Consider the following 23,855-nt stretch of genomic DNA (forward strand, 5'->3'; position numbering starts at 1 on the left):
CATTCATGATTAATAGAGTAGCCCCGTATGGACATTGAGGTCTGCGACTTGAACCGCCACAATGGCTCCTGTGAAAACCAAAGGAGCCGTTATAGCTGCGATCTGCTTGTCCGTGGCTGTGCTTTCTTACATGCTCCCCAAATACACATCCAAGAAGAAGAATTTGCAGCTCTCAAAGAAGAAGAAACCAAGAAATGGACTTATTGATGCTGTGGGTGATACTCCCTTGATTAGAATCAATAGCCTTTCTGAAGCTACCGGTTGTGAAGTAAGTTTTCTGCTTCATAAGATTTCCATTTCTAGTATCTGATCCCTGGAATTTTGGTGAAATTTAGTTTTGATTGTATGGTAAACGATGCTCCTTATTAAGCTGCGTTTTTCCCCCCTTTGATTTTATAGTTTTCGTCTTCTATATGATCGATGATTCATGAAGTTATTCTCTTGTAAATGCATCTGTGTATAACAGATGGCAATTTGTGTGATAATTCTATTCTAGCTATGATATTGATTTCTCTTCAATTTATTGGCTGGCTAGTCATGAGCTTCTCTGAAGCCAGCAGTTTCCAATTACTCGTGCTTCTGTCTTCTCTCTAATAAGCTCCCTTCATGTTTTCAATTGGCGTTTTGTGTGTTTCGCTATTGATCAGTTTTTCATTCTATATGGTTATTCTTTTTTCAGATTCTTGGCAAGTGCGAGTTTCTGAATCCAGGGGGCAGTGTGAAAGACAGGGTTGCTGTGAAAATAATTGAAGAGGTAAAATTTTTGAATGTCTTCATCAATTGTAACAATTTAAAGCTGGAAATTATAGTTTTCGTGTTAGTGGCATGTAGTTGAGGCTGCAGATTGGATAACTTCGGACGATAGGGTAGGTCAAGTAGTTATGACTTTCAAGTTTCTTTTTACCAATTATAAAAAAAGGTCTTTTTTTTAAAAAAAAAATTTCATTCACAATAATTTTACTGTAATCTAGTGTTCTGATTATATAGCAGGTTGAACAGTTGTAAAATGGAAAATGTACAGCCACATTTTTAACCTGCCATATAGCTTAAGCCTAATAAATTCACTTTGGCTCCAAATATAGATGCCTGCTGAAATTTATTTTTGATATTGAAACTAGATGGTTTAAACAGTAATTTTCCATGATGCAATTCTTCAAAAAAAAAACCTAGAGGACGTGATGATTTTTAGTTCCATATTCTGCATGGTAAAACAGGAACTTGCGACAAAAAATTTATAGTTGGATCAAGCACTTGTCTTCTCATGTTCCACAAGTTGCCATTTTAGTTTTTGAAATTAGGAGAAACAGAAGCATGTCTATATCCCTTCAGTTAATTGCACCAGAATTTTTTTTTTTTTGGTTAAAATCAGTCTCAATGTGTTAATCTTTTGTGAAGGGATTATAAATAGTTCAATAGTCAAATGGTTAACTGACATTACTTATTCAAGTATTTGATGATTTGCTTATGAGTCCTGCATTTATTACCCCAATTCTCCCATCCTGGCCCTAATCTATGGCTCTGTACAGGCTCTGGAATCTGCACAGCTAGTCCACGGCGGAGTTGTTACTGAGGGAAGCGCTGGAAGCACAGCTATCAGCCTTGCTACAGTGGCTCATGCCTATGGATGCAGATGCCATGTGGTCATCCCAGATGATGTTGCTATTGAGAAGGTATGAATAGATTGTGTTTTAGATGAACAGATTTATCGTTTTATATGATCCCATGCCACAGTATTCTGGGTTTCTGTTGCACTACTGTTTCTGTAGCTACATGTTGCACTACTGGATGGCCTGTAGAAATAATCTGTTAGATAAGAATTTTTTAAGATTTCATTCATTGATCAATCTTCTTGTTATTGGTTTGTGGCTTTGTGCAAGGATACCTATCATGTACAATTCAGGTGAGGTTTAGAGGAAAGGCATAATAAACATTAGAAGTTCTCCATGATTTTTTTTTCTAGGCATCTTTTGAAAATTTTGTTGTTATGTGTGCATCTGAGAGAGAGAGAGAGAGAGAGAGAGAGAGAGAGAGAGAATCTTTTAAACTGTCTTTTATATTCTGCACCAAACTTAAATTTGTTCCTCTTGAAACTTTTTTTCTAGTCCCAAATTCTTGAAGCTTTGGGAGCTACAGTTGAAAGGGTCAGACCAGTTTCAATTACACACAAAGACCACTATGTCAATGTTGCTAGGCGAAGGGCATTAGAAGCAAATGAATTAGCATCAAAGCTTAGAAAAGATGACCAAATTTATGGAGGCCCAGCGCAAATTAATGGTTATAGATCTGATGGAGAGATGCAAAGTTTGGTTTTCTCAAGATATTGTAATGGTGGTTTCTTTGCTGATCAATTTGAAAATTTGTCAAATTTTCGGGCCCACTATGAGGGCACTGGTCCTGAGATTTGGGAACAAACCTGTGGCAATTTAGATGCATTTGTGGCTGCTGCAGGCACTGGGGGGACTCTGGCGGGAGTTTCTAGGTTTCTGCAGGTCAAACTCTCTTCCCTCTCCAATTTTGTCCTTTAGGTGTAGAATAATATCATAAAACCTTGTTATGTTTTGTACAGGAAAAGAATTCAAATATCAAGTGCTTTCTCATAGATCCTCCTGGCTCTGGTTTGTTTAATAAGGTAACAAGAGGGGTCATGTACACTAAAGAGGAGGCTGAAGGGAAGAGGCTAAAGAATCCATTTGACACAATAACAGAAGGGATTGGAATTAACAGGGTAACACAGAATTTTATTATGGCAAAACTTGATGGTGCTTTTAGAGGCACAGATAAGGAGGCTGTTGAAATGTCAAGGTCAGTCCTTGCTCTATCCTTGTTAACTGTTTCATTATCTTCTTCTTTTAAAATAGTTGGTTAAGAAAATAGTAACTGGAAAAGATGTATCCAATGTCCTGGTGGATAAATTGGTCTAATGCACGCCTTTGCTGTTGTTTTACCCACCATTTGTTTCTTCTTATTTGCCTCCAAATGGAAAGGTTTTTAGTGGTTTTCATTGTATGGAAAAAGATTGCGAAATAGTCCTACCCTTGGCATTTTTGTATGAAATAACTTAGCTCAATAATTGATATTGTTCCCTGGTATTCCATTTCCCACTGTCTTTCTACCACGGCATCCTAACGATGAACAAAAAATGTTTTTTGGTTTTTTGTCCTGAGGTTCACACTTTTCACAATACATCTGACTTGAAATATTCTCAGGTATCTTTTAAATAATGATGGTCTCTTTCTGGGGAGCTCTTCAGCCATGAATTGTGTGGGGGCTGTTAGAGTTGCACAGTCAATTGGCCCTGGTCACACAATTGTAACCATTCTATGCGATAGTGGGATGAGGCATCTTAGTAAGTTCTATAATGCCGATTATCTGTCAGAGCATGGTTTGACGCCAACAGCAACTCGTTTAGAGTTTCTTGGCATCAAATGAAAGATTTGGGCTGCTTAAGATCTTTGTTCAGAGTTAAAGAAGTATAATGCAACCATGTTCATTTGCAAAGTTCTGTTAAGGCTCTCCTCTGAATTTTGGGCTGTGACATTAATTAAGATTGATCACCATTTTTTTATACAAGGGTTAGGACATTACTTGTTACAGAATAGGGCATACAAAGTTGAGAATGATTATTTTTGGTCCAGTTGAGTTTGAAACCTTGTTGATGATGTAGTCTTTGCAACTTACATTTCTTTAGGCATTGATGACTTCATGTCAATGTATATTGAATACCTTTAAGCATCGCAAATTTTTTCCCTGAGGTTTCGTACTTCCCAGTAAACTAGTTGTGGATTTGGCACTGGGCCGATGTTCTGCATTTGATTCTGGGTGAATTTTAAAATATATAAGAATGATGACAACTGAGACAATCCAACAATATTAAATTCGGTAATATAAGCCCAGTTAATAATATTGCAGAAGCTTCATAAAAACACAAGCATCACAAAAATAATATTTGTTATCCTAAACCTAAACCCTAGCATCAACCTCAGTTACGGAATGAAAAAAAAAATATATAACTTTTGAAGATCGGCTGGCCTATTCTTCAATATCTAGACTTCGACCCTTTATTGAGCCCATGGAGAGGTCAATCTCAATCAAGTTATCTTCTTCATTCACCTCATTAATATCTGCCAATAGCTCCATTAGACCTTCTTGCCTGAAAATGGATTCAGGTGAGTACTCTGTCTGCAGTTTTTCCTCTGGCTCTTCATTCAACTCAACAGAATTATTATCTGGAAAACTGATTTCAATGAGATTATCATCTTCATCCTCATCATTATCAGAAGAAAATGAACATTCAGAGACTGCTACATTTTTCCCCACATTATTAAAAGACACCCAATTGAGCTCAAAATTGCCACTTTCTGAGAAATTATCACCACTTTCACTAGCTGACGGGAAATCTATCGATTCAACTTGATACTCACGGTCGTCATTAACTTCACTTTGCTGGGCAGCATTGCACAGGGTAACAGCTTCCAGTTCTGGATTTAGCTTCCGTTCAACTTTCCTTACAAGTGAGTCCTTAGGACTGCACATGGAAACTTCATCATCTTGGGTTGGATTCTCAATGGTGATCACCTTTATCTTTGAGAATGTGAGAATAAGAATGGTTGATGCAAGCAAAATAGAGGTTGTTACAAGGAAAGGAGAGAAACCAAGAGTTAGGAAACAAATGAAGATTAGAAAAGGAACAAAGACTGCAACACAAAGCAATGAGAGTTTGAAGTAATACTGTGAAGAAAAGATTCGACTCTCAGCTGTTTTTCCCATTTTTCCAGGGATCAGAAACAGCTTTCTTAAATGGCTAAGGAGCAACAAGTAGATCTATATTTAAGGGGTAATGAAAAATATACTTTTCTGCCAAATGTTTTGACAGGAAACAAACTTATATTAAAGAAAGGTAATCATCTTGAATGAGAGGAGATTGGATACAGAAGGCACACTACCATACCTGGATAACAAGGCAGACCCAAGAATCTGGTTGTTTAAAGAAACAAGAGAGAGAGAGAGACGGCCCTCATGTAATTTCTTGCACGGAATTCGGGGTGCTCTGTCCTACTTGTGAAAAAACAAAACTGGGCTTTCTGTTTACTCTTAACATGAAACTCTTTGTTCTTATCTGCTATTAGTTTCTCTTGAAAAGGCCAAAACTATTATCATTTCTCAATCTCAAAGCTCTGGAATTGCCGAATCCATGTGCCAGTGCAACACATATGTGCTCTTCACATGGCAATGATGGCACCATGAAACCATCAAACACAAAACTCATTAACAAAAAACCTGCATACTTTGCAGTGTCCTTTTACTCGTCACGTCCTTTTTACCCACTATCAAACAAAACCCATTACCAGAAGAAGATCTTTATCCTCAAAAAGGATTTCTCCTACAGATAAAATGTATCCAATCCATTGCTTAAATTATAAATTGAGTAAAAATCCATCCTTTCCTGGTCAAAGTAAAAGTCATTGCTGCAAATTTGTCAGGGACCTAATTACCAAGCACAGTAACAAGTCATGATGCCCCATTTTCTGTTGTCTGCATTTACACCATCGATGTGTAATGATAATATTATACTAGTCCATTTTCTGCTACTGCACTCCCTCGAGGGTCTTTACTCTTAATGGAGTTCCATTTCTTGAAGAGGCCTTTTGGCTGGTGATGCCAGAGTGTTTCACAACAGCAAACATGCCCAGTGAAATAAAATGGTCATGTTACATAAGCATTCTCCATGATGTGCGAGTATGTGGCTCGTAATATGAGGATGAAATCAACTAATCTGCTTCATGGCATGGTTAGTTGAAGGCAGAAAAAGTGCAGAGGAAACAGAAGTAATATTGCTCATCTTTTGACCTTGCAAAGGTTGCCTTAATCAGCCCCTCGTGGCTCGTGCACCCGATGTAATAATGTTTGTGGACTGTGGAGAGCACAATTTTTCTTTCTTTATTCTTTCTACTTATGCGCAGTTTTCAAAGTTCTCTCCATGAAAAATAAAAAGGACGGGTTCCTGTTGTTTTGACTGCCAGGCAAAATTTCACCAACTTCTTGTCTCTGCAACTTCAACACACAGACACCATTTGTTTTTCCTTCATGGGTTACGTTGCTGCTCTTGTCCTTAACTTTCAATGGATATTTCAACCTTCATGCTTGACAAAATGTTCTTTTAAATTCTTGTAAAATATTCTAATACTCATCTAAGTTCTGATCAATTTTTTAAAGTCATTTAAATTCTTAACAATTAAAAAAAAAACTCAAAAGTATAAAAATGCATAAATAATTTATCATTATATATTTAATGAACAAAAAGTATAAAAATCGACAATTTAAAGTATACTTAAACAATATGATAGCATTTATGAAAAATTTATTTATAAGTTTTGATGAAATTCATTTATAATTGATCTTGTGATCTTGTTCAAGTCGGACCTTCGACAAAACTTTTATTGTTTTCAAACTTGAAATCCCGACCGTCAATGAAGCATACCGTAACCGGTCAACTTAGGCCCTCCAATATTACCAGAACGACGAAACTACCCTCAATCTTTAACTCACTCAAACCGACAAAGATGGGGGTAATTCCGGTAACAAAAGTTTCACGAACCAATTGCAGCCATTTACGCGGTGAGCTTTCTAGTTTATACTTTCTAGGGTTAGGGTTTTAATTTAATTGCATATTCGAAGATTCTTAGGTTACAATATAAAACAATTTGCCTGCGTTTGTGAAGGATCACACGATCACAGATTTTCTCTTTCTTGGATTGCGAGCTGTTGAAACTTTCAGTCTGATCTGGTCTCTTCTGGGCTATACCGCCCTGTGGCCATTGACATCGATGATCGTCAGTGCCCCATGGACCGCTCTCAATCGCACAACACTCCCCCAGTCAATGATGAAGAAGATGAATGGGGTATTTTACTCACTCTTCCTTTTCTGTATGTTTCCTGAGGAAAAAATAAGTTTGGATATTTGCGGTCTATTTTAAGCTTTTGATTGTGCTCAATTGGGTATCTGATTACATATGTAGGCCCCATTGCTTTTATGTATTTGCAGATGCTTATTTGATTTGAAGATTTGAGATTGAGTTTGAACTCTTATGCATTCTCCGTCCCACAAATATTGTCCTCCCTGGGGTCCTTGATTCAGAGCACTGTTTAAAAAAAGCAATAATAGAGGGATGTAAATGACAAAACTTTGAGCTTCCTAAATTTAGTTGTCTTCAATGATCTGTCACTTTGATTAATACTATGTCTGCTATAAATAGTAATTCATAATAAAATGAAAAGGGTAATATAGGAAAGTTAAGAACAATGATGCTTTGACTTCTGATAATAGGCTGTCGACACACATATTGGAATGAACGAAGAGAGAGTGTATTTAGCGAAATTGGAATTGAAAGTAGCAGAAGTTTATTGGTTGTTGAGAGTAGATGTTTCATATGAAGAAAACAGGTGTAAACCAGGAAAAGTTATGAATGCCTCAACAATTTATCTGCTCCTCCTTTTTTGTGTTTTCATTTCTTTCCCTTATTTTATCTTCCTTTTGGTAAGCTCTTTTCCAGCCCTTGTTTCTTCATTTTTTTAATCAGAATAGAAACCTTCATTCATGATCAGAAATTACAGAGCAGTCCTCATTTAACAAAGAGAGGAACTGAGGCTGGGGGTTTTCAATCTACCCACATACAAAGTTTGGTAGCTTCCTAGCTGGGTATCTATATAACTAAAAGCGTGAATCAGCCCAGGTAGCAGGATATCAAATATGATTTTGCACTTGGTTGTTTTGGCAGATACATATCCTGAATAATGGTGTAGATTTCCTATGTGGATGCAATGTTAGCAATTTAGTTGAGAATAATGTGTTCCCCTTCAGGGCCTGTCTTATTGGTTCTTTGGTGTTATCGAAATATTATTCAGTTGGTACCAATAGCAATAGGTGCTTGAGAAGAGGCCAACAAGCCCATAGCTTGGATAATTTCTCTTTAGTTTGGTTACATCATGCTAAAATTGTGCACACGTGTGTGAGCAAGAGAGATTGAAATTGGAATGTGGTTTTGTTTAACTGATATTAATTTCAGATATTAAAGTGGAATTGGTTGTCTTTTGCGATGGGGAGGTAGCTGTCTCTTTCTAATCTATTGACATTTTTTTTGGGTATCAGCATCTTACAAGTTCTGGAATTAGGTGAAGGGAATTCCTTCTATCCTGGCAATTTCTTAACTTGTGTGTTTTGTGCTAGACACTGATGGATTTGTGATTCCAAGCTTGGGAATAGAAGGGCCAGATCACTCGAAACCTGATGCTTCTGCAGTAGAACCATCAAAACCTCCTTCTCCAAAGGTCAGCTGCAATAACGATAAGTCATACTTGTAGTTACTTAAATTACTCCTACTGATTTAGATTTGTGTTTGTGTACATGAAAATTATTGTTATAACCAATTTGTGTAACTATCCTCTTTCCGCAGGCTAAAAAAGAAGAGAGCATTTACCTAGGACCTCACGGGGCTCCACCTTCACAATCAAAGCAGCAAGAGCTGAATTCTTACGGCCGTAAACAGCGGTTCAAGCAGAAACTGAAGGAAGCAGATGGGAGAATTAGTGGAACAGGGAGGGAAAATAAGTAGTAGGTGGTGGAAACGGAAGTCCCAATACGGCAAAAGGGTTCTTCCAAGGACTGGCTAGACCTGCGTTGCTATGAATCGCAGTTAGAGAAGTGGTCCTCTCAGTGAGTGGACTAGTTGGTACCTAATATTATCTATCTAGTTTAACTTTGGCGCAATCTTGTATTTTTAAGTTAAGATATATTTATAGATCATGTATTATGACAATAATCCTTCATCTATTGGACCATTTGGTATTGCTGCTAATGCTAGTTCATGTTATATTATGATAACGGACCTTGGCCCTTTGAACTCGCCATCCCTTAAATAAAAAAATAAAAAAAAAAAATTAAAAGGCTTGATGCATGCAAAAAGATATTATTTTTAAGGGAAATTTTATGAATTCTTGGTTTCGTAAAAAATATAATTATTTTGTTATAAAAAATATGATAATTTTATATAAATATATTATTCATTTTATTAGATTTTCATAAAACGTTTTTTTATAAATTAATTAATTATAAAAATTTTATTAATTTTAAAAAAATAAAAAAAATTTTAAATAAAAAAGTATATATAATATTTTTTAAAAAAATCTAAGATGAATCATATGTGATAAATTTTGTTAAAAAATTATGGGAATAAATTTAAATTTTAATTAAATATTATTTATTAAATTTTTAAAAAATATTAAATGTGTTTTTTATAAAAGAAATTTTATTTTTTTATTAAGTTAATAAAAAATTTTATAATTAATTATTTAAAAAAATAATTATTTTAAAAAAAATTTATAAGATAAATTATAAATTTATATGAAATTATTTTATTTTTTATAATAAAATAATTATATTTTATATGAAATTCTTTATTTTTAAATTATTAACTTTTCTTGTTTAATTTTCTAACCTCAGCGCCCCACCATGCAATTGCAAAAGATGGCATTTCCTGACGTGGTCGAATATTGAATCCCAGCCGTTAATACTCGAGTTAGTCTTCTCTCCAAACAAATTCTAATCCGTCCATCATCACTTTCTCGATCTCTATCTTTTCTCCCCTACGTCTGACAGTTTCATCCGACGTGGCTTTTAACTGCATTTTAAATCCGGATTTCAAGTCCGACCTATAAATATATCCGTCCCCAATAAATCCCCATCTTTTTCCTTCTTTTTTTTTTAATTTTTATTTTTAATTTATCAAGAGTCAGTCATCTGGAATCGAAGCTTAAAGACAGACAGTGTGGTCTAGCTCAAAAGACTTGCACTTTAAGCTTTCAAATCCGCGGATTAGGGTTCTTAAATCTCTGTAAGTTTCAATTTTGTTTTATTTCTACATCGTTACTTTCCGGTTTTCATGCTTTTCTTTGGGTTTCAAATTTGTTTTAATTGTTTTCCAAATGTCCTTGTAATTATGGTACAGAATTGCTTGTTTAGAGTTTAGGGTTTTCATGCTTGTTACTTTTGGGTGGGAAATGTTGACTTTCTTTTTCTTTTTTATTTTTTTCTTTCCCTTTTGGTTTTTCGTGTTTTGCATGTGAAATTCAATTTTCTCTGTTTGGTTGCTGAGAACATGCTGAAAATGAAGCGGAATTTTGGATTTTAAATGGGGAGCTTTGGGAATACCAAGCATGGAACTCGGAATGTTTTTGCTAATTTGAGGTTAATTAAGTACGTTTCGCTCAATTCAGCTTAGTTTTCACGCTTCCACTGTAACAACAAGCAACATTAACGGGAAGATTTGAACTTCTTTCCCTTATTGTCTTCTCTGTTTTCCCTGATGCCAAACACAGAATCTTGCAGTATTTTGTGACATTTGCCATATGTAGGGGCCCTGTTCACATTTTTCTCTGTTTTGGAATTTGTTCGAGCTGTCTTCGGTCTTGATAGTACTTGTAAATTGCACAGCTTTACATGGCTCTTGTTTCTGTGATCTGTTGGCACAATTTTATTGTTTTGTTAGAATTTGTTTATTAATTGTAAATATTGGCGTGATCGGAGTTTAGTTTGATTTTCTGTAGGTCATTTCATTATATATTGCCTCCTATTTGAATGTTTTCTTCATTTTTTTGGTGAGGTTTTGCTTTCTGGCTCCTTTTTTTTTTTTTAGGTCAGTGGGGACGGGGATGAGAGAAAATGCTTCACTGGACCTTTTAGAAATGGAGATGTTACTTGCAGTTGTTCACTGTAAAGTTCATGGTGATTATGTATCATTTGTAGAAAATACAATGGCGTTAGACTCAAATAATTTTGTATTTTAAGAGAGTTTGTAGGAATATTCTGTGTCAAACAGTTAATAGGGCAAGTGGTTCTGAATTTTTTTTTTCCTTTTCAAAATATTATAATCTATCTGTTGAGATTTGTTAAGTGAATCTGAATTTTTCTTATCCCTTTTGGTTTTTATTTACTCATGGATTAAATTTCAACTTTTTCTAAGTGAAGCTGTTTTTTTTTTTTTTTTCCTTTTCTCGAATACAGTTTCTATTATCCAAGTTAAACTGGATTTTTTAGTAAAGGAAAGAGGTTGCTTTTTGTTGTAGCTTTTGCGTTAGACTGTTTTGCAAATGGGCAAGGAAGAATCGGTGACTGAAGTTCCTGATGTAGTTGAAAATGGAACTAGTGCACCAGAGAAATCAGGTAAAGTTGTGACACAGAAAAAAGAAGAGGAAAGTAGTGTATTGAAAGCAATGGATGAAGATAAAGTTTATACTGTGGAAGCTGAGACTGAGAAGATGGATGAAGACCCCAAGGTGAATGAAGAGAAGGAAAGCAAAGAAGAAAAAGAAAAGGATGAACCCGAAACTGAAGTAAAGGAAGAAAAAAATGAACCAGTGGAAGAAGAAACTGGATCAAAAGATGATGCAGAAGTTGAAGAAAATGAGGAAAACAAAGAAGAGGTGGAGGAGAAGGTTGATGGGTCTCAGGAGAAAGAAGAGAAGGCAGAACAGAATGAGGATAAGGGTGTAAAGAAACGTGGGAGAGGAAAGAGTGGCGGGGAGAAGAAGAGTGGTAGGGAGAAAGGCGAGAAGAAGAAGAAGAAGGAGCCTGAGCCAAGGACTCCTGCTTCTGACAGGCCACAACGGGAGCGGAAATCTGTTGAAAGGCTGGTGGCATCTATTGAGAGAGATGCAACCAAGGAATTCCATATAGAAAAGGTGTTCTTTTTTCTTTGTTATTTTGTTTCAGATTGCATTTTCATAGTGAAAATTTTGATTTGTATATTTTATGGGGAATTTTAACTTATACATAGCTTCCCTTGGAAATTGCAGGGCCGTGGTACCCCACTGAAAGATATACCTAATGGTGTGTTCTATCTTTTATATTTTTAGTTTCTGCTTAATTGGTTACTAAGGGGGTTGAACAAAATATTTTTGCGTATGGTTGCCCTCTTTTGTCCAATCTTCAGTTGGTTCTTACCCAATTCAGATTTGGTCCTTAAAATGAACATATGATTTGGCTTCAGTTGATGGATTGATAGCCGTTTTTACATTAATATGATATATTTATTTTTTTGGTTACTCAGAACCATTAAAGTGTTGGCTTCCCTGTGGTAAAACTTTGTGATATATATATTCCATTTTAAACCATTATAGTAATCACATACTTGCTTCTCTTTTGTACATTTTTCGATTCAGATGGATGTACTAAATCTGTCTCTGCACAGCGCTGGATAAAGTAAATGACCTCTAAATTTGTTTTCTCCTCAGTTGCATTCAAGTTATCCAGAAGGAAGACTGATGATACCTTTAAGCTGCTTCATACAATTCTCTTTGGGAGGAGAGGGAAGGTAATCCAACGACTGTTAACTTTTGTTTGTTTATTTTTAAAGTGCTATGTTCTTATTTGGGAACCATAGTTGGTGGCAACATGTTTAAATGCATTCTGTGCCAAAAAAAAAAAAAAAAAAAAAAACCTTGAATATGGATTGCCTGTAGGGTGGAAAAGCTAAAACTCACAATGTTCCTACCTTTATGCAACTTTCCTTACTTTTGCAGGCAATTCTGATCAAGAGTAATATATCCCGTTTCTCTGGATTTGTGTGGCATGAAAATGAGGTAAGAAATGTAAAATTTGCAAGAAAGTGAAAATTACTTAAACGTGTGAGTATTTACAGTGCTTAAAGATTTTAGTTCATCACTTTGCCATTAATTGTTTGGCATAATATTTTATGCTGGTATTCTGAAAGGATTGTTCTCTATGTCCTATCATTATTGCAGGAAAAGCAAAAGATTAAAGTAAAAGAAAAATTTGACAAGTGTAATAAAGAAAAATTGTTGGAATTTTGTGATGTACTTGACATACCAGTTGCCAAGGCAGCTATGAAGAAGGTAAATTGCTCAACTTCCATTACATTTAAGGCCTCAGTTCATGGGGTCCAATGATTTGGTTTGAAGCTGTCTTCTCTCCAACCCTAGAAAACAACTTCTTGAATGGCGAAAGCCCGTCTTTTTTCTTGTGTTTTTTTTTAATTGTTAACTATCATGTATTCACGTAAAACAATCATTTCAAAGATTTGACTGCTATGTGTATGAGAATATGCAGGCAAACCTGCAGATGACAATCTCACTGTAATTAAACTTTCTACTCCTATGATTTTGAGTTTATGCATTATAATGTCAAATGCTCACTGCATAATTTCTAGTTTCGTTGTGGAGCACTAGTGTCTGGTGCTTAGGCTGTATAATTTTGCACCCTAAATATCAAGGTTTGCTTTCATGTAAGTTGGATAATATATGATGTTCATATTGACTTTGAAATGTACATGCAGGAGGATATTGTTTCAAAGCTGATAGACTTTTTGGTGGCTCCTCATGCTACAACTACTGTGCTACTTGCAGAAAAAGAGAAGGTTTTTAGCCCTTTTTTCCATCATTTCGTACAAGTTCAACATCTGAGATATGATATCTTTCTGAATGTGGCGTCTTTTTAAGATTTAAAGTTTTATATGATCATTAGGCAAATAAGAGCAAAAAGCGCAAGAGGGTAACCAAAAGCTCAGCCTCTGGGAGTGTGTCTTCAACAAGTTCAGCAAAGGTATGTTTCTTCTAGTAATATTGGAAATGTTATTTTTTTAATAATTAAGTTTCATTTACATATCATAGCAAGTTCTGCATGGATAATAATCTCATAATCAAGTATTTATTGTACACCCCATTATCTCTGGAGAAAGAGGGATTTTTTTTTTTTTTTTTTTTTGGGGGGGGGTGTGGTTTGGAGAGAGAGAGAGAGAGAGAGAGAGAGAGAGAGAGGGGCTTATGATAGCACACACTATTATTTGTGTGTTTCTATTTATCATTTCTTTTTTTTTTTTTACTTCATTTATTTAATATTTGGCATATTTCACAGAGTCGAAAAAAGGCCAAGGATGCTTCAAAAACTGATAAAAAAGATACACCTGATACTGAAGATGAGTCAAAAGAAGAAAAAGAAGAGGAAGAAGATGTAGAAGAAGAAAATGAAAATGGTCTTGTGGAGAAATCTGATGCTGAGATACCTGGGCATTCTGAAAATGAGGAAAATGAGTCTGAAGAGGAATCTGAAGAAGATGTTGGTAAACACAAAAGAAGCTCAAGAACATCATCTAGAAAGAAGGAATCCACTGGAAAAGCTAAAACCAAGAAACTCACTATTTCCATTAAATGCAGTCCTCCTCCAAAAGGGGTGCCTAAAAAATCTTCATCTAAACGCACTGAGGCGGATGATGATGGTGATGCAAGTCCAAAGGTTTTCTCAAGGAAGAAGAAAAATGAAAAAGTAGTAAAGGAGAAGTCTTCAACTCCTAAAAAATCTCCTTCCGAGGAGAAAACAGGTAATTTCCTTTTTTCAGTTCAGTCAGTTCTTCTTATTGGGGACATGGAAAATGGTGGTCTATTTGGCCAAAAGATCTTAAACATATGAAGATTATAAATTTCTTGTGTTCCTTTTCTTCAATTTAATGATGTTCACTACTTCATTAGAATAAAAGATAACAAAGTGGATAGGGGACATCAAATGCTTTATTTTTCCCTAATGAGAAGTATACTGACAAATCATTTTTGTCATAATAAAGGTAAAAGGACTACAAAAGGGAAGGAAAAGGCTAAAGTCAAAGGGGAGAAATTGAAGCCAACTGATGATGAGCTTAGAGACGCCATATGTGAAATTCTTAAGGAGGTGGATCTTAATACGGTAAGATCTGACATTACTAGTTTACTGCTGTTATAATGGTCTTGCAGTTAAAGTATGGTAAATGAAGCATGCTGGATTGGCCATTGAAGTTTGTAATTAATATCGTCCTCCTAATTTTAACATTGCTAAATACATGCTGTTGTAGGGTACTCCTGGACTTACCATAAGGGCCCCTGGTTATGATTATAATTAGATCTGTTTCAAAGACTTGTTCACAATTCTTGCCTTTGGATGGCTTTGCTTCATTCATTGCTTGTGTGCTTCACAAAAGGATCTATGTGCTGTTTCATATGTTCTGCAACTTTTTTCTTAAATGCTCCCAAGCAATATTGTCTAAGATTTGGTACTTTAGATAAGGTTGATCTAATGAACTAGCTATTTTGTCATTTTAAAGAAGCAAATGTTAAAAGAGTGGGCTCTTTGTGCTTCTTGCAGGTTAGTGGTCTTTTCTGTTGATTTTCCCAAACCATGTCTTAGCAATTGAAGTTTCTATTTTTCTTTTCCTGTAAAACAAACTGGATGAATTTAAAACAAACTGGATGAATTTTGATTTTGTGTCTGTTCTGTTCAAATTAATGTTATCACAAGATTAAGCTGTAATCTGCTTTTGCAGGCTACATTCACTGACATTTTGAAGCAACTTGGTACGTTTTCTTCACTTCTATTGTTTGAATATTTTTTGTGATTTTTTTAATGTAAGAAAAATGGATGGAACAATACTAGCCTTAATTTTAGAATGTTTATTTCCTTCCAGAAATTCAATGTGTTTAAACTTTACATTAATGATCTGGAGTTCTGGACGTCATAAATGGTATTTCCCAAAGTACAGCACAATGGTTGTTTTTGATGGACTAGAGTGGATTTGTGGAAAAGCTGTTTGCAGTTTATTTCCTGTAGTTAAAGTGATCCTCATTGTTAATGTGTTGAAAAGGTCTTCACGTAACAGGTTGATGATTTGAGATTCATTTTAATCAAGGATTTGTACAGATAGCATTTTTTTTGACAGTGATCACCCAATTAAAAAAAAAAGTTCCCTTTATTTTCAATTTTGTATGTTGACTCTTGAATTGAAAGTGAGAACCTATGTTTGTTGATTTTATTCCTATTCCTGGTTGCCTGAAAGATATCTGGCTGCTTTTCAGCTCGGCAATTTGATACAGATCTGACCCAAAGAAAGTCATCTATAAAACTCATGATCCAAGAAGAGCTTACCAAACTAGCTGATGATGAAGAAGATGGAGATGGTGATGCTGAGAAAGATGAAAACCAATCTACAGTTCAAGAGGTTGAAGCCTGAAAACTTGTATCATGAGTTCACAACTGCCAGAAAATAGTTTAGCTGTATATGCTTATCTCAGTAGTTTCCACCTAGTTGTGCACACTTGTACTACTTAGTTTGTAAACAAAGCCTGTACTGTTGGTGTTTAATTTGCTAGCAAAGCAAAAACTATATTTATTAGGAAATGTAGAGCAGGTGAAACTACAAAGAGCTGTAATGCGTGATAGCACATGTTGTGTACACATTAACATAATATGTAGGTTTTTTGGTTCCCCTAATTCTCAATTAACCGGCTTTTAAACTCTGTGTTCCTTCCTTGCTCTTTTTAACATTTCGTTCTTTTCTTTTTTCGTTGCCTTTGATTTAATCTGATTGATGCCTAGCTGATTAGCTGGGATCTTATTATTATTGATGATGACATTAGAAATAAGCTACGATCTATTCCCTCGTGTTGGATGGACGACTCTACGTAACTAAGTGTTGCCTTGGTGGCAATAATTGTCATTTGTCATCTTGATTGAAGTGTCTTATTGCTGCCTGCTTTGGTATACCCTGATTGATTTCTCTTGAGCAAGGAGCGCCCACAAATATGTTAGAAATTAGCTCCAACTATAAATTAGTTACATGTTTTTTGTAAAATTATTGTTGAAAGTGAAGCCAACATAGCGAAAGCGTGGAGCGGAGGAAATCATGGGTTGCTAGAAGAGCCTTTACATGGTTATAATCTCTGATATGCCAATGATGATGCAAATGTTGTTGCTTAGAAAATGGGTAAATCAAAAGTTATTGCATTGGTACTCGATGAATGCTCTTTATTAAGTTGCCAAACGCTATACTAACTATCTAAGGAAGAATATGGAAGCTTGCAGATGGATGCCTAACCTAATAGCTATTGACAACCAACATCATGTTTTTGTCGAGCTTTGGACTGCAAAATATGGAGGCTCTGTTTGGTTCACTGGAAAAGAGAAAGGGTGTTAAATCAAATAATAAGCCATGCATAAAAGGCCAATCCAACATGAAAAATGCCCAACTATCATTCCCCCATTTGTCGACTCACATAAATGAAGAGACGGGTTTAAAGTTCGCTTGCCAGCCTGGGCATCAGTGAGTAGTGGTGCCAATTGACCTAATGATGCACCACTACTGCTGCTATGGTGTGGGGCTTGCCCTCGAAGTCTAGATGGAGTTGTCTTTTAGCCTCCCACAGTTTAGGCTAAATTCCAAATGCATTGCAGCGAATTTGGCATGAATCCTTTCTTGTTAAATCCTGGTCAATTAGTTTCTTGAAGTTGTTCACAAGCTCATAGAATCCGTCACGTCATGGCTGGGGACCCTAAACAGCACACTGCATTGCAAGTACCAAATGGGCGTCACTGAAATAAAGAGGCCCCAACCAAGATGTAGAAATTTATGAATGGAGAGTTCAAAATTTTCAATTAATGGACTGTCCTTTTCATGGTTGAACATTTCCACTTCCGTGTCATCCACGCATTATGTGGAAAGGTTTAACTTAATTTTTAAGTTACACATTTACAGAAAGCTGGTCTGCTTTCTTCAATTGAAAAAAGCCCATTTACAAAATTAATCATTAACTCAACTTTAACTCGGTGATACATATTTGAGTGAGTTGTGAAACTAAATAAATAAAATTAAAAATGTCAAAATCCTTGCATTAAGATAAATGCTCCACTTCAGTAGTGGAGCACTTGGGGTTTCTTTAGTCATCAAAATCTCATAAACAATTGAAGACTAGGTGGCAACTTGTGTTTAGCTGATAATAATATTTAGTAGAGCCTAATCAAGTCTAATAATTGTTTAGTAATCAACGCTTTAATTGTCCATTTGTCAATATTTTATTTAATCATCAGTCCTTAATTTATTCTTAGATGTGAACATAAAGTTTGTCTTAAACTAGTTTAATTGTATATATGAATGTGAAATCTAACAATTTATTATACACATATACATGGGAAAATTTTCTTTTAATCTCATTTTATCAAAAATAAATAATTTATTTTATATTAATTGCAACTTAGTCTCATATTAAAATTAATCATTTTCATTTTATAGAGAATACATACAGACGATGCAAACCCTTTAATAAAATAAAATATAATTAAACTTAATTGTTAATCAATTAGACTATAAAATTTTTAATATTAAGAAAATGAAATATTAAATTATGATAAATTGTGATATTAGCAAACAATTGGTCATGATATTAATTTGTAAAAAATTTGGGCATATATATATATATATATAATATTAGCTGACTTTATGGAAAGGGACAATCCTAAGGAACACAATGAAAGGTCGGCGATCCATTGATTGTTGAGTTCTAGCTAGATTTATTCACCCATTTAATGAAAACCCTAAATACTATTAAATATGGCTGATTTTTGGCTATCCCAAGTTGGCCATAGGGCTTTGTTTTGCATGCAAGGGAGGGCATGTAATCATGCACAATTCTTTATTCAGCTTCTACGGCATCCATGTTTCACTCTCTAATTTATTCCTGTTGAAAATCTAAAATTTTACAAAATTTAATTTAATTAATATTTTTTTTATTAAATAAATTTAAGTTATATAAAAATTTAATTAATTTTTTATAAATAATTTCTTCCAAACGGAGCATATATGTTTTATCATTCCAGTTAATTTTTCAAATTGATCAATATTTAATTTTTATAACACGTAAAGTTAAATTATATATTATCATTTGACATAAATATAATAAAATTTTATTAAATATATGCAATTGTGAAAAACTAAATTCTTTATTGGGTGTGTAATTAATCTATTTATATACTAATTTTTTCTATTAAAAAAAATCTTATCATAAAAAAATTATCATGCAGTGACTAAGAAAGATGCACAATTCTCTCTCATAATCACATTTATTTATTTTTCTAAATAAAATAAAATTGACATTCACCCTTTTAGTTACTCTCTTACATCATTCTTAGGTGTACTTTGTAAAAAAATTGTCATCATATATATATATATATATATATATATATATATATTAATTTTCACTAATTAATATTATCTGTTTTATAATTAAAGAAAAACTTTAAATTAAAATTGTACCGTCAAAAAGGCTTATTATTTTAATAATAATACAAAAAAACCACTAGTACAAGGCGAGGGAAAAGGATGGGGAGCACATGCGAGATACAAAAAGGTTATCGACAAACAACGGTCCATAACGAGCCACGTTTCAGCAACCGTAGCTCTTATTAAACCCCACTCCTCCCATCCGACGGACCCAACTCAATGCCTCCTTTCTCTTTAGTCTTTTCTAAATTTCCATGAATTCCAAGCTCTCAAATCTGTGTCTCTTCAACACCATAAACAACACCTTAAGCTGCGGCTTAGCCTTTTAATACCCTCAACTCTCCCTCTACCTCTACGTCGCTTCACGGAGCAAATGTTCATGACCCTGCTCTTCGATCGCCTGCTAAGATAAAACAAGGGAATCGGAGTACTAGTCTTCTACTGCAACTGCAAGTTCTCATTGATTATTATTACTATCATCATATCACCATGGCAGACTCAGACAATGATTCTGGAGGACCCCATAACCCATCAAGCACCTCCAACGCTAACGAACTTTCTTCCCCAAGAGAACAAGACCGTTTCTTGCCCATAGCCAACGTTAGCAGGATCATGAAAAAGGCACTCCCTGCAAACGCTAAAATCTCCAAAGATGCTAAAGAGACCGTTCAGGAATGCGTCTCTGAATTCATAAGCTTCATTACAGGTGAAGCTTCCGATAAGTGTCAGAGAGAGAAGAGGAAGACCATCAACGGCGATGATCTCCTCTGGGCTATGACCACTTTGGGCTTTGAAGACTACGTCGAGCCTTTGAAGGTTTACTTGCAGAGGTTTAGAGAAATGGAAGGGGAGAAGACTGCAGTTGCGCGTGATAAGGACGCTCCCGGTAATGGCGGTGGGTTTGCTGTCGAGGGTTATGCTGTTGGGTATCAGAGCCACGTGTACGGGACCGTTGGTGGGTTTTATAATCAGGTAGGTGGAGTTGGTTTAGGGAAAGGTACTGGGCCGAGCTATAGTGGTCCAGGTACTACTTTGGGTAGGCCCAATTAGCTTAAATTGATGGACCTGGAGGTGATAAATGATTGGCCTAGTTAATGCTGATGAATGATGACATCATTGGGGTTTCATCTGCGTGTTGCTTGATGCTTGTTCTTGATGAGAATGATTGACGGTGGATGGTGATGATATTATAGTTTTGCCATGTTTAATTTTGTTGGAGTGGAATGCCTTAATGCATTATGTGACTATGGGGTTTGTAACTATATTAATGTTTAGAGAGGTTAATTAATTCTTTTTTCTGTAATTTCAGCATAATTATAATTTGTACAAGTTCAATTATTTGATTGGCTATATTATTTTATATTAGCTAAAGTTTTATTTGTTTCACATAAAATATTTTCTTGAAAAATATTTTTTTGTATTTTTTGTTATTTGGGGTGGTTAAAAAAATTGATCAATAGAAAATATTTTCCTGATCAAAAAGAAAATTAAATCATTTTCATTTCTTAAAAAAATGAGTTATTTTCATTTTATTTTATTAAAATATGAATACATTTATACATATATAAAATAAATATATATCATCAATTTAGTATTACAATCAAGTAACGGAAAATGCTTTTTTAGAAAAAAATTTTCACATAAAATATTTTTCATATATAAATTATTTTCTGTGAAATAAACAGAGTTTAAATATAATTATTTCAGACTCTTTTTATTACTTTTATTGACTGCTAATTATTAATTATTTACATATTAATTTAAAATAAAAATATTTAATAAAAATAATTATTAAATATAAAAATAGTAAAAATATTCTCTTAACTTTTAAAAATTAATATAAATAATATGTTATCAAACATCATAAATTAAAAAAAAATTATTTTTTTACTATAATTAAAATATTAAATATTATTTTAAAGGTTCTAAAACGAGTCTATTTATTATCTTTTTATACTATTAAAATAGAATAACTAAATTTTAATTAAATGGTATTCAATTAATTTTTTAAATGATAAAGTAACAAACTTTAATTCAATTAATTAATTGTTTGAAAATAAAATTTGCAGTTTTTTTTTTTTTATCAGGAAAAGGATAATGTATGCTATTGACTAATGAAATCTCTCCTTCTCTGATAAAGTTGTAGTTCTCTCCAGTAACACCAAAAAACACAAAACTTCATGCTACAAATTTTACATAGGGCTTCCACGATCCTCTTGGCAATAAGTAAATCCCCTTAAGGGAGTTAGAGACAAAACACTAGTTTGTACACCTACTCAAGTCCATTAGTGAATTCATAGAAAAAAAAAAAGAAAAAAAGAAAGTATATCCACTTGCCGATAACGTCTCAATGTCTTGTGAAATGGAGGAGATGTAATGGCAATAACAGGATTGACAATTGGAAGGATGGAGAAGAAATATGAAGAACAAAATGGAAGGGACCAGAATGAATGAGAGAGAGAGAGAAGTGGAATCATGATTCATCCGTTTTGTACAGTAAAAAAAAAAGATATTCGTATTACTATGTAGTCCGTCAATTTAAACAGTAAATTATTGATGTCGTGATGTAGTATTCTGTAGGGAATAGTTGATTCTTTAGAATCTCACGTCAATTGTGAATAATCGTGTGTATAACTTGCACGAATTAATATGCCTTATAATTTTATCAAAGAATATATTATATTATTGAATTATATGTATACATTTATCTATTTAAAAAAAAAAGGTAAGATAAATCCAATAAAAGAATAATAAGTCAACCACAGCAGGGCACACACATAGCAGGTTTTTAATGTGGTGTTGAATTAAGAGAAAAATTTGTGGGGGACATCATCATAACTTGGGTGGAACAACGTACCTCACTTCTCATTTTCTCAGTAGCGAAAACAGTTTTCCTAGTTGATGTCTACAGACAAGTTAAAAAGACTGTAACTATCAAAGAAATTGAAATCTATGTAAAAACTGATATGATGAAAATTGGATAACAAAGCCCTGCCCTGAAGCAAAATATCATCACCAAGTGAGAAGCAAAAGCATTAAGCATTAAATAAAGAAAAAAATATAAAAAAAAAAAGCAACATGCAATTGTCATATGCTTCAATTGGAAGGAAGAGACTGATTTGAAATTCCAAGAAGCACTTGCTACAGTGCCTCGTTCTCTCACATTCAAATAGAACCCATATATGTGATGTACTACAGAGGGAAAAAAATCATGAAAAAAAAAAGTGGAACGAAGGACCAATCATTGAAGAGAGTTAATTCTCTAAATATTATTGATCTTGTAAAATTGCTATAATCAAGCTTATTTAATAATAATCAAAATTCTAAATGTTATTTATAAAATTAAGAATCTTAATCATATTAGAATTTTAAAACACTAATTTATTCCTAATTATAAATACGAAATTAAATCAAAATAAATTAGAAAATAATAAAATTCTAAATAATAGACCTAATAAAAATAAAATTCTAAAGAATAAAACTCTTAAATTTCCTAATTTTACATGGAATATAATTCTTAAATTGTATTAGGAATATATCTTTATTCTCCCTTGGTTAGAAAAAAAAAATCATCCTCGAGTTTTGAGTGTGAGAGAATCAAAAACTGTATTAAGAGAACAATAAACTCTTCATTCTTGTATAGTAGCAACAAGCTTGAAATCAAGCACTTTATTCTTTCCTTTACATGTCTAAAAGGATATGGACAAATAAAATCAATCTTATTAACAGTTGAAAGGTTCTTCAAATGATTAGGAATAACTTGATTTTCTTTAATCTCCATTGAAATTTCCATAGAGAGATCTTCTTTGTTCTGCAGTTTATCCTCCTCAAATTTCGGATAAATTTTGATAACCATCCCTAAACTTATCTAATATAATATTATAGTCCTTTAACTTAAAAATATAACATAAAACCCCTTCAACTTTCAAATTTTGCATAGTAAAATCTCTCTAACCTCTAATTGTCAGTTTTTCAGTTAGACGCTGACCTGAACAGTTTTAGCGTAGAGCTTAATTAATATTTCTTTTTTCTCTCTCAAGTTATGTGTAAATTAAATCATTTTTCTCATTGTAAACAGAATAATTTTTCAGGTGCAGAGAGAATAATTTTACAATTTGAATAAGAGAGGAGAGAGAAATATTAATTAAGAGCCATGTGGGAGCTGTTCACATCAGTTTTTAACTGAAAAATCAGTAATTGAAAGTTAGAGAGATTTTACTGTGCAAAATTTGAAAGTTTAGAGGGTTTTATATTACATTTTAAAGTTTAAAGACTGTAATGTTATAACCATATAAGTTCAGGGATAATTATTGAAATTTATCCCAAGTTTTACTTGTGCATTTTTATCAACTTCTTGCTCTGGAATAGGTTCTTCAACATGTGAATTTTTAAGACTTGAATCTTTAGAACCTTCAATCTCATACTTTTCATTGTCATCTTTAAGTTGCTCTTCAAATTATTCTTCTTGTTCCTCTTCAGCATAAAGCTTCTTTCCTTGATTTATAATTTGAATGTCACGACCCAACCTATAGGCCGGACCGGCACTAGGACCTGAGCCGGCATAAAGCTCCCAAGGCCAGTAGTAAGTCTTACTGTTCTCAAATCCATAACCAGGCCCACAATTTAGGCCCAATATGCATATAAAATAATTTAAATCAAACTGTTATAATTTCATTTCGGACCAACTTAATCCAGTAATTATCAGAAACTGAAATTAGGAGAGCCCAGCTCAACCCTGTTACATCATTTACAAACTATTTAAAACTCATA

At 33.9% G+C, this 23,855-nt stretch overlaps 5 protein-coding genes across 8 annotated transcripts; 4 read left to right on the plus strand and 1 right to left on the minus strand.

Annotated features, from left to right (window-relative positions):
• The first annotated feature begins 23 nt into the window (after window positions 1–23).
• On the plus strand, window positions 24–3,751 carry LOC110663990 (cysteine synthase 2). The gene is made up of 6 exons (XM_021823500.2): window positions 24–268; window positions 680–754; window positions 1,527–1,670; window positions 2,103–2,489; window positions 2,567–2,802; window positions 3,207–3,751. Exons 1-6 carry the CDS (start codon window positions 62–64, stop codon window positions 3,427–3,429), a joined length of 1,272 nt encoding a protein of 423 aa, XP_021679192.2. The 5' UTR covers window positions 24–61; the 3' UTR covers window positions 3,430–3,751.
• A 221-nt stretch (window positions 3,752–3,972) lies between these two features.
• On the minus strand, window positions 3,973–5,457 carry LOC131173913 (uncharacterized). The gene has a single exon (XM_058136673.1). It carries the CDS (start codon window positions 4,765–4,767, stop codon window positions 4,030–4,032), a length of 738 nt encoding a protein of 245 aa, XP_057992656.1. The 5' UTR covers window positions 4,768–5,457; the 3' UTR covers window positions 3,973–4,029.
• Window positions 5,458–6,680: 1,223 nt separating this feature from the next.
• On the plus strand, window positions 6,681–8,852 carry LOC110657012 (uncharacterized). The gene is made up of 3 exons (XM_021814053.2): window positions 6,681–6,899; window positions 8,225–8,325; window positions 8,451–8,852. Exons 1-3 carry the CDS (start codon window positions 6,842–6,844, stop codon window positions 8,607–8,609), a joined length of 318 nt encoding a protein of 105 aa, XP_021669745.2. The 5' UTR covers window positions 6,681–6,841; the 3' UTR covers window positions 8,610–8,852.
• Window positions 8,853–9,585: 733 nt separating this feature from the next.
• Window positions 9,586–16,332, plus strand: LOC110657011 (DEK domain-containing chromatin-associated protein 4). 4 transcript variants are annotated; one of them, XM_058135912.1, is made up of 13 exons: window positions 9,739–9,887; window positions 10,689–10,777; window positions 11,119–11,733; window positions 11,848–11,881; window positions 12,286–12,365; window positions 12,574–12,633; window positions 12,796–12,906; window positions 13,347–13,427; window positions 13,535–13,612; window positions 13,925–14,387; window positions 14,628–14,746; window positions 15,360–15,390; window positions 15,889–16,332. In XM_058135912.1, the coding sequence occupies exons 3-13, from the start codon at window positions 11,143–11,145 to the stop codon at window positions 16,041–16,043; spliced, it is 1,803 nt and encodes a 600-aa protein (XP_057991895.1). In that variant the 5' UTR covers window positions 9,739–9,887; window positions 10,689–10,777; window positions 11,119–11,142; the 3' UTR covers window positions 16,044–16,332. The 4 variants fall into 4 exon arrangements, with proteins under 4 accessions (XP_021669738.2, XP_021669739.2, XP_057991895.1 ...); XM_021814046.2 differs by lacking the exon at window positions 10,689–10,777 and having other exon boundaries at window positions 9,586–9,887; XM_021814047.2 differs by lacking the exon at window positions 10,689–10,777 and having other exon boundaries at window positions 9,732–9,887; window positions 11,057–11,733.
• A 2,945-nt stretch (window positions 16,333–19,277) lies between these two features.
• Window positions 19,278–20,450, plus strand: LOC110657010 (nuclear transcription factor Y subunit B-2). The gene has a single exon (XM_021814045.2). It carries the CDS (start codon window positions 19,575–19,577, stop codon window positions 20,133–20,135), a length of 561 nt encoding a protein of 186 aa, XP_021669737.1. The 5' UTR covers window positions 19,278–19,574; the 3' UTR covers window positions 20,136–20,450.
• The last annotated feature ends 3,405 nt before the right edge of the window (window positions 20,451–23,855 follow it).

This window comes from Hevea brasiliensis, chromosome 15 (assembly GCF_030052815.1).
Source record: "Hevea brasiliensis isolate MT/VB/25A 57/8 chromosome 15, ASM3005281v1, whole genome shotgun sequence".
Classification (NCBI taxonomy): domain Eukaryota; kingdom Viridiplantae; phylum Streptophyta; class Magnoliopsida; order Malpighiales; family Euphorbiaceae; genus Hevea; species Hevea brasiliensis.

Excerpts from the sequence above, each read along its gene's own strand:
- LOC110663990 (XM_021823500.2), top strand. The coding sequence starts at position 62 with ATGGCTCCTGTGAAAACCAAAGGAGCCGTTATAGCTGCGATCTGCTTG. Across the intron at positions 755-1,526 it reads CTGTGAAAATAATTGAAGAG|GCTCTGGAATCTGCACAGCT; the intron begins GTAAAATTTTTG and ends GGCTCTGTACAG. Across the intron at positions 2,803-3,206 it reads GAGGCTGTTGAAATGTCAAG|GTATCTTTTAAATAATGATG; the intron begins GTCAGTCCTTGC and ends AAATATTCTCAG.
- LOC131173913 (XM_058136673.1), bottom strand. The coding sequence starts at position 4,767 with ATGGGAAAAACAGCTGAGAGTCGAATCTTTTCTTCACAGTATTACTTC.
- LOC110657012 (XM_021814053.2), top strand. The coding sequence starts at position 6,842 with ATGGACCGCTCTCAATCGCACAACACTCCCCCAGTCAATGATGAAGAA. Across the intron at positions 6,900-8,224 it reads TGATGAAGAAGATGAATGGG|ACACTGATGGATTTGTGATT; the intron begins GTATTTTACTCA and ends GTTTTGTGCTAG. Across the intron at positions 8,326-8,450 it reads CAAAACCTCCTTCTCCAAAG|GCTAAAAAAGAAGAGAGCAT; the intron begins GTCAGCTGCAAT and ends CTCTTTCCGCAG.
- LOC110657011 (XM_021814046.2), top strand. The coding sequence starts at position 11,143 with ATGGGCAAGGAAGAATCGGTGACTGAAGTTCCTGATGTAGTTGAAAAT. Across the intron at positions 13,613-13,924 it reads CTTCAACAAGTTCAGCAAAG|AGTCGAAAAAAGGCCAAGGA; the intron begins GTATGTTTCTTC and ends CATATTTCACAG. Across the intron at positions 14,388-14,627 it reads TCCTTCCGAGGAGAAAACAG|GTAAAAGGACTACAAAAGGG; the intron begins GTAATTTCCTTT and ends GTCATAATAAAG.
- LOC110657010 (XM_021814045.2), top strand. The coding sequence starts at position 19,575 with ATGGCAGACTCAGACAATGATTCTGGAGGACCCCATAACCCATCAAGC.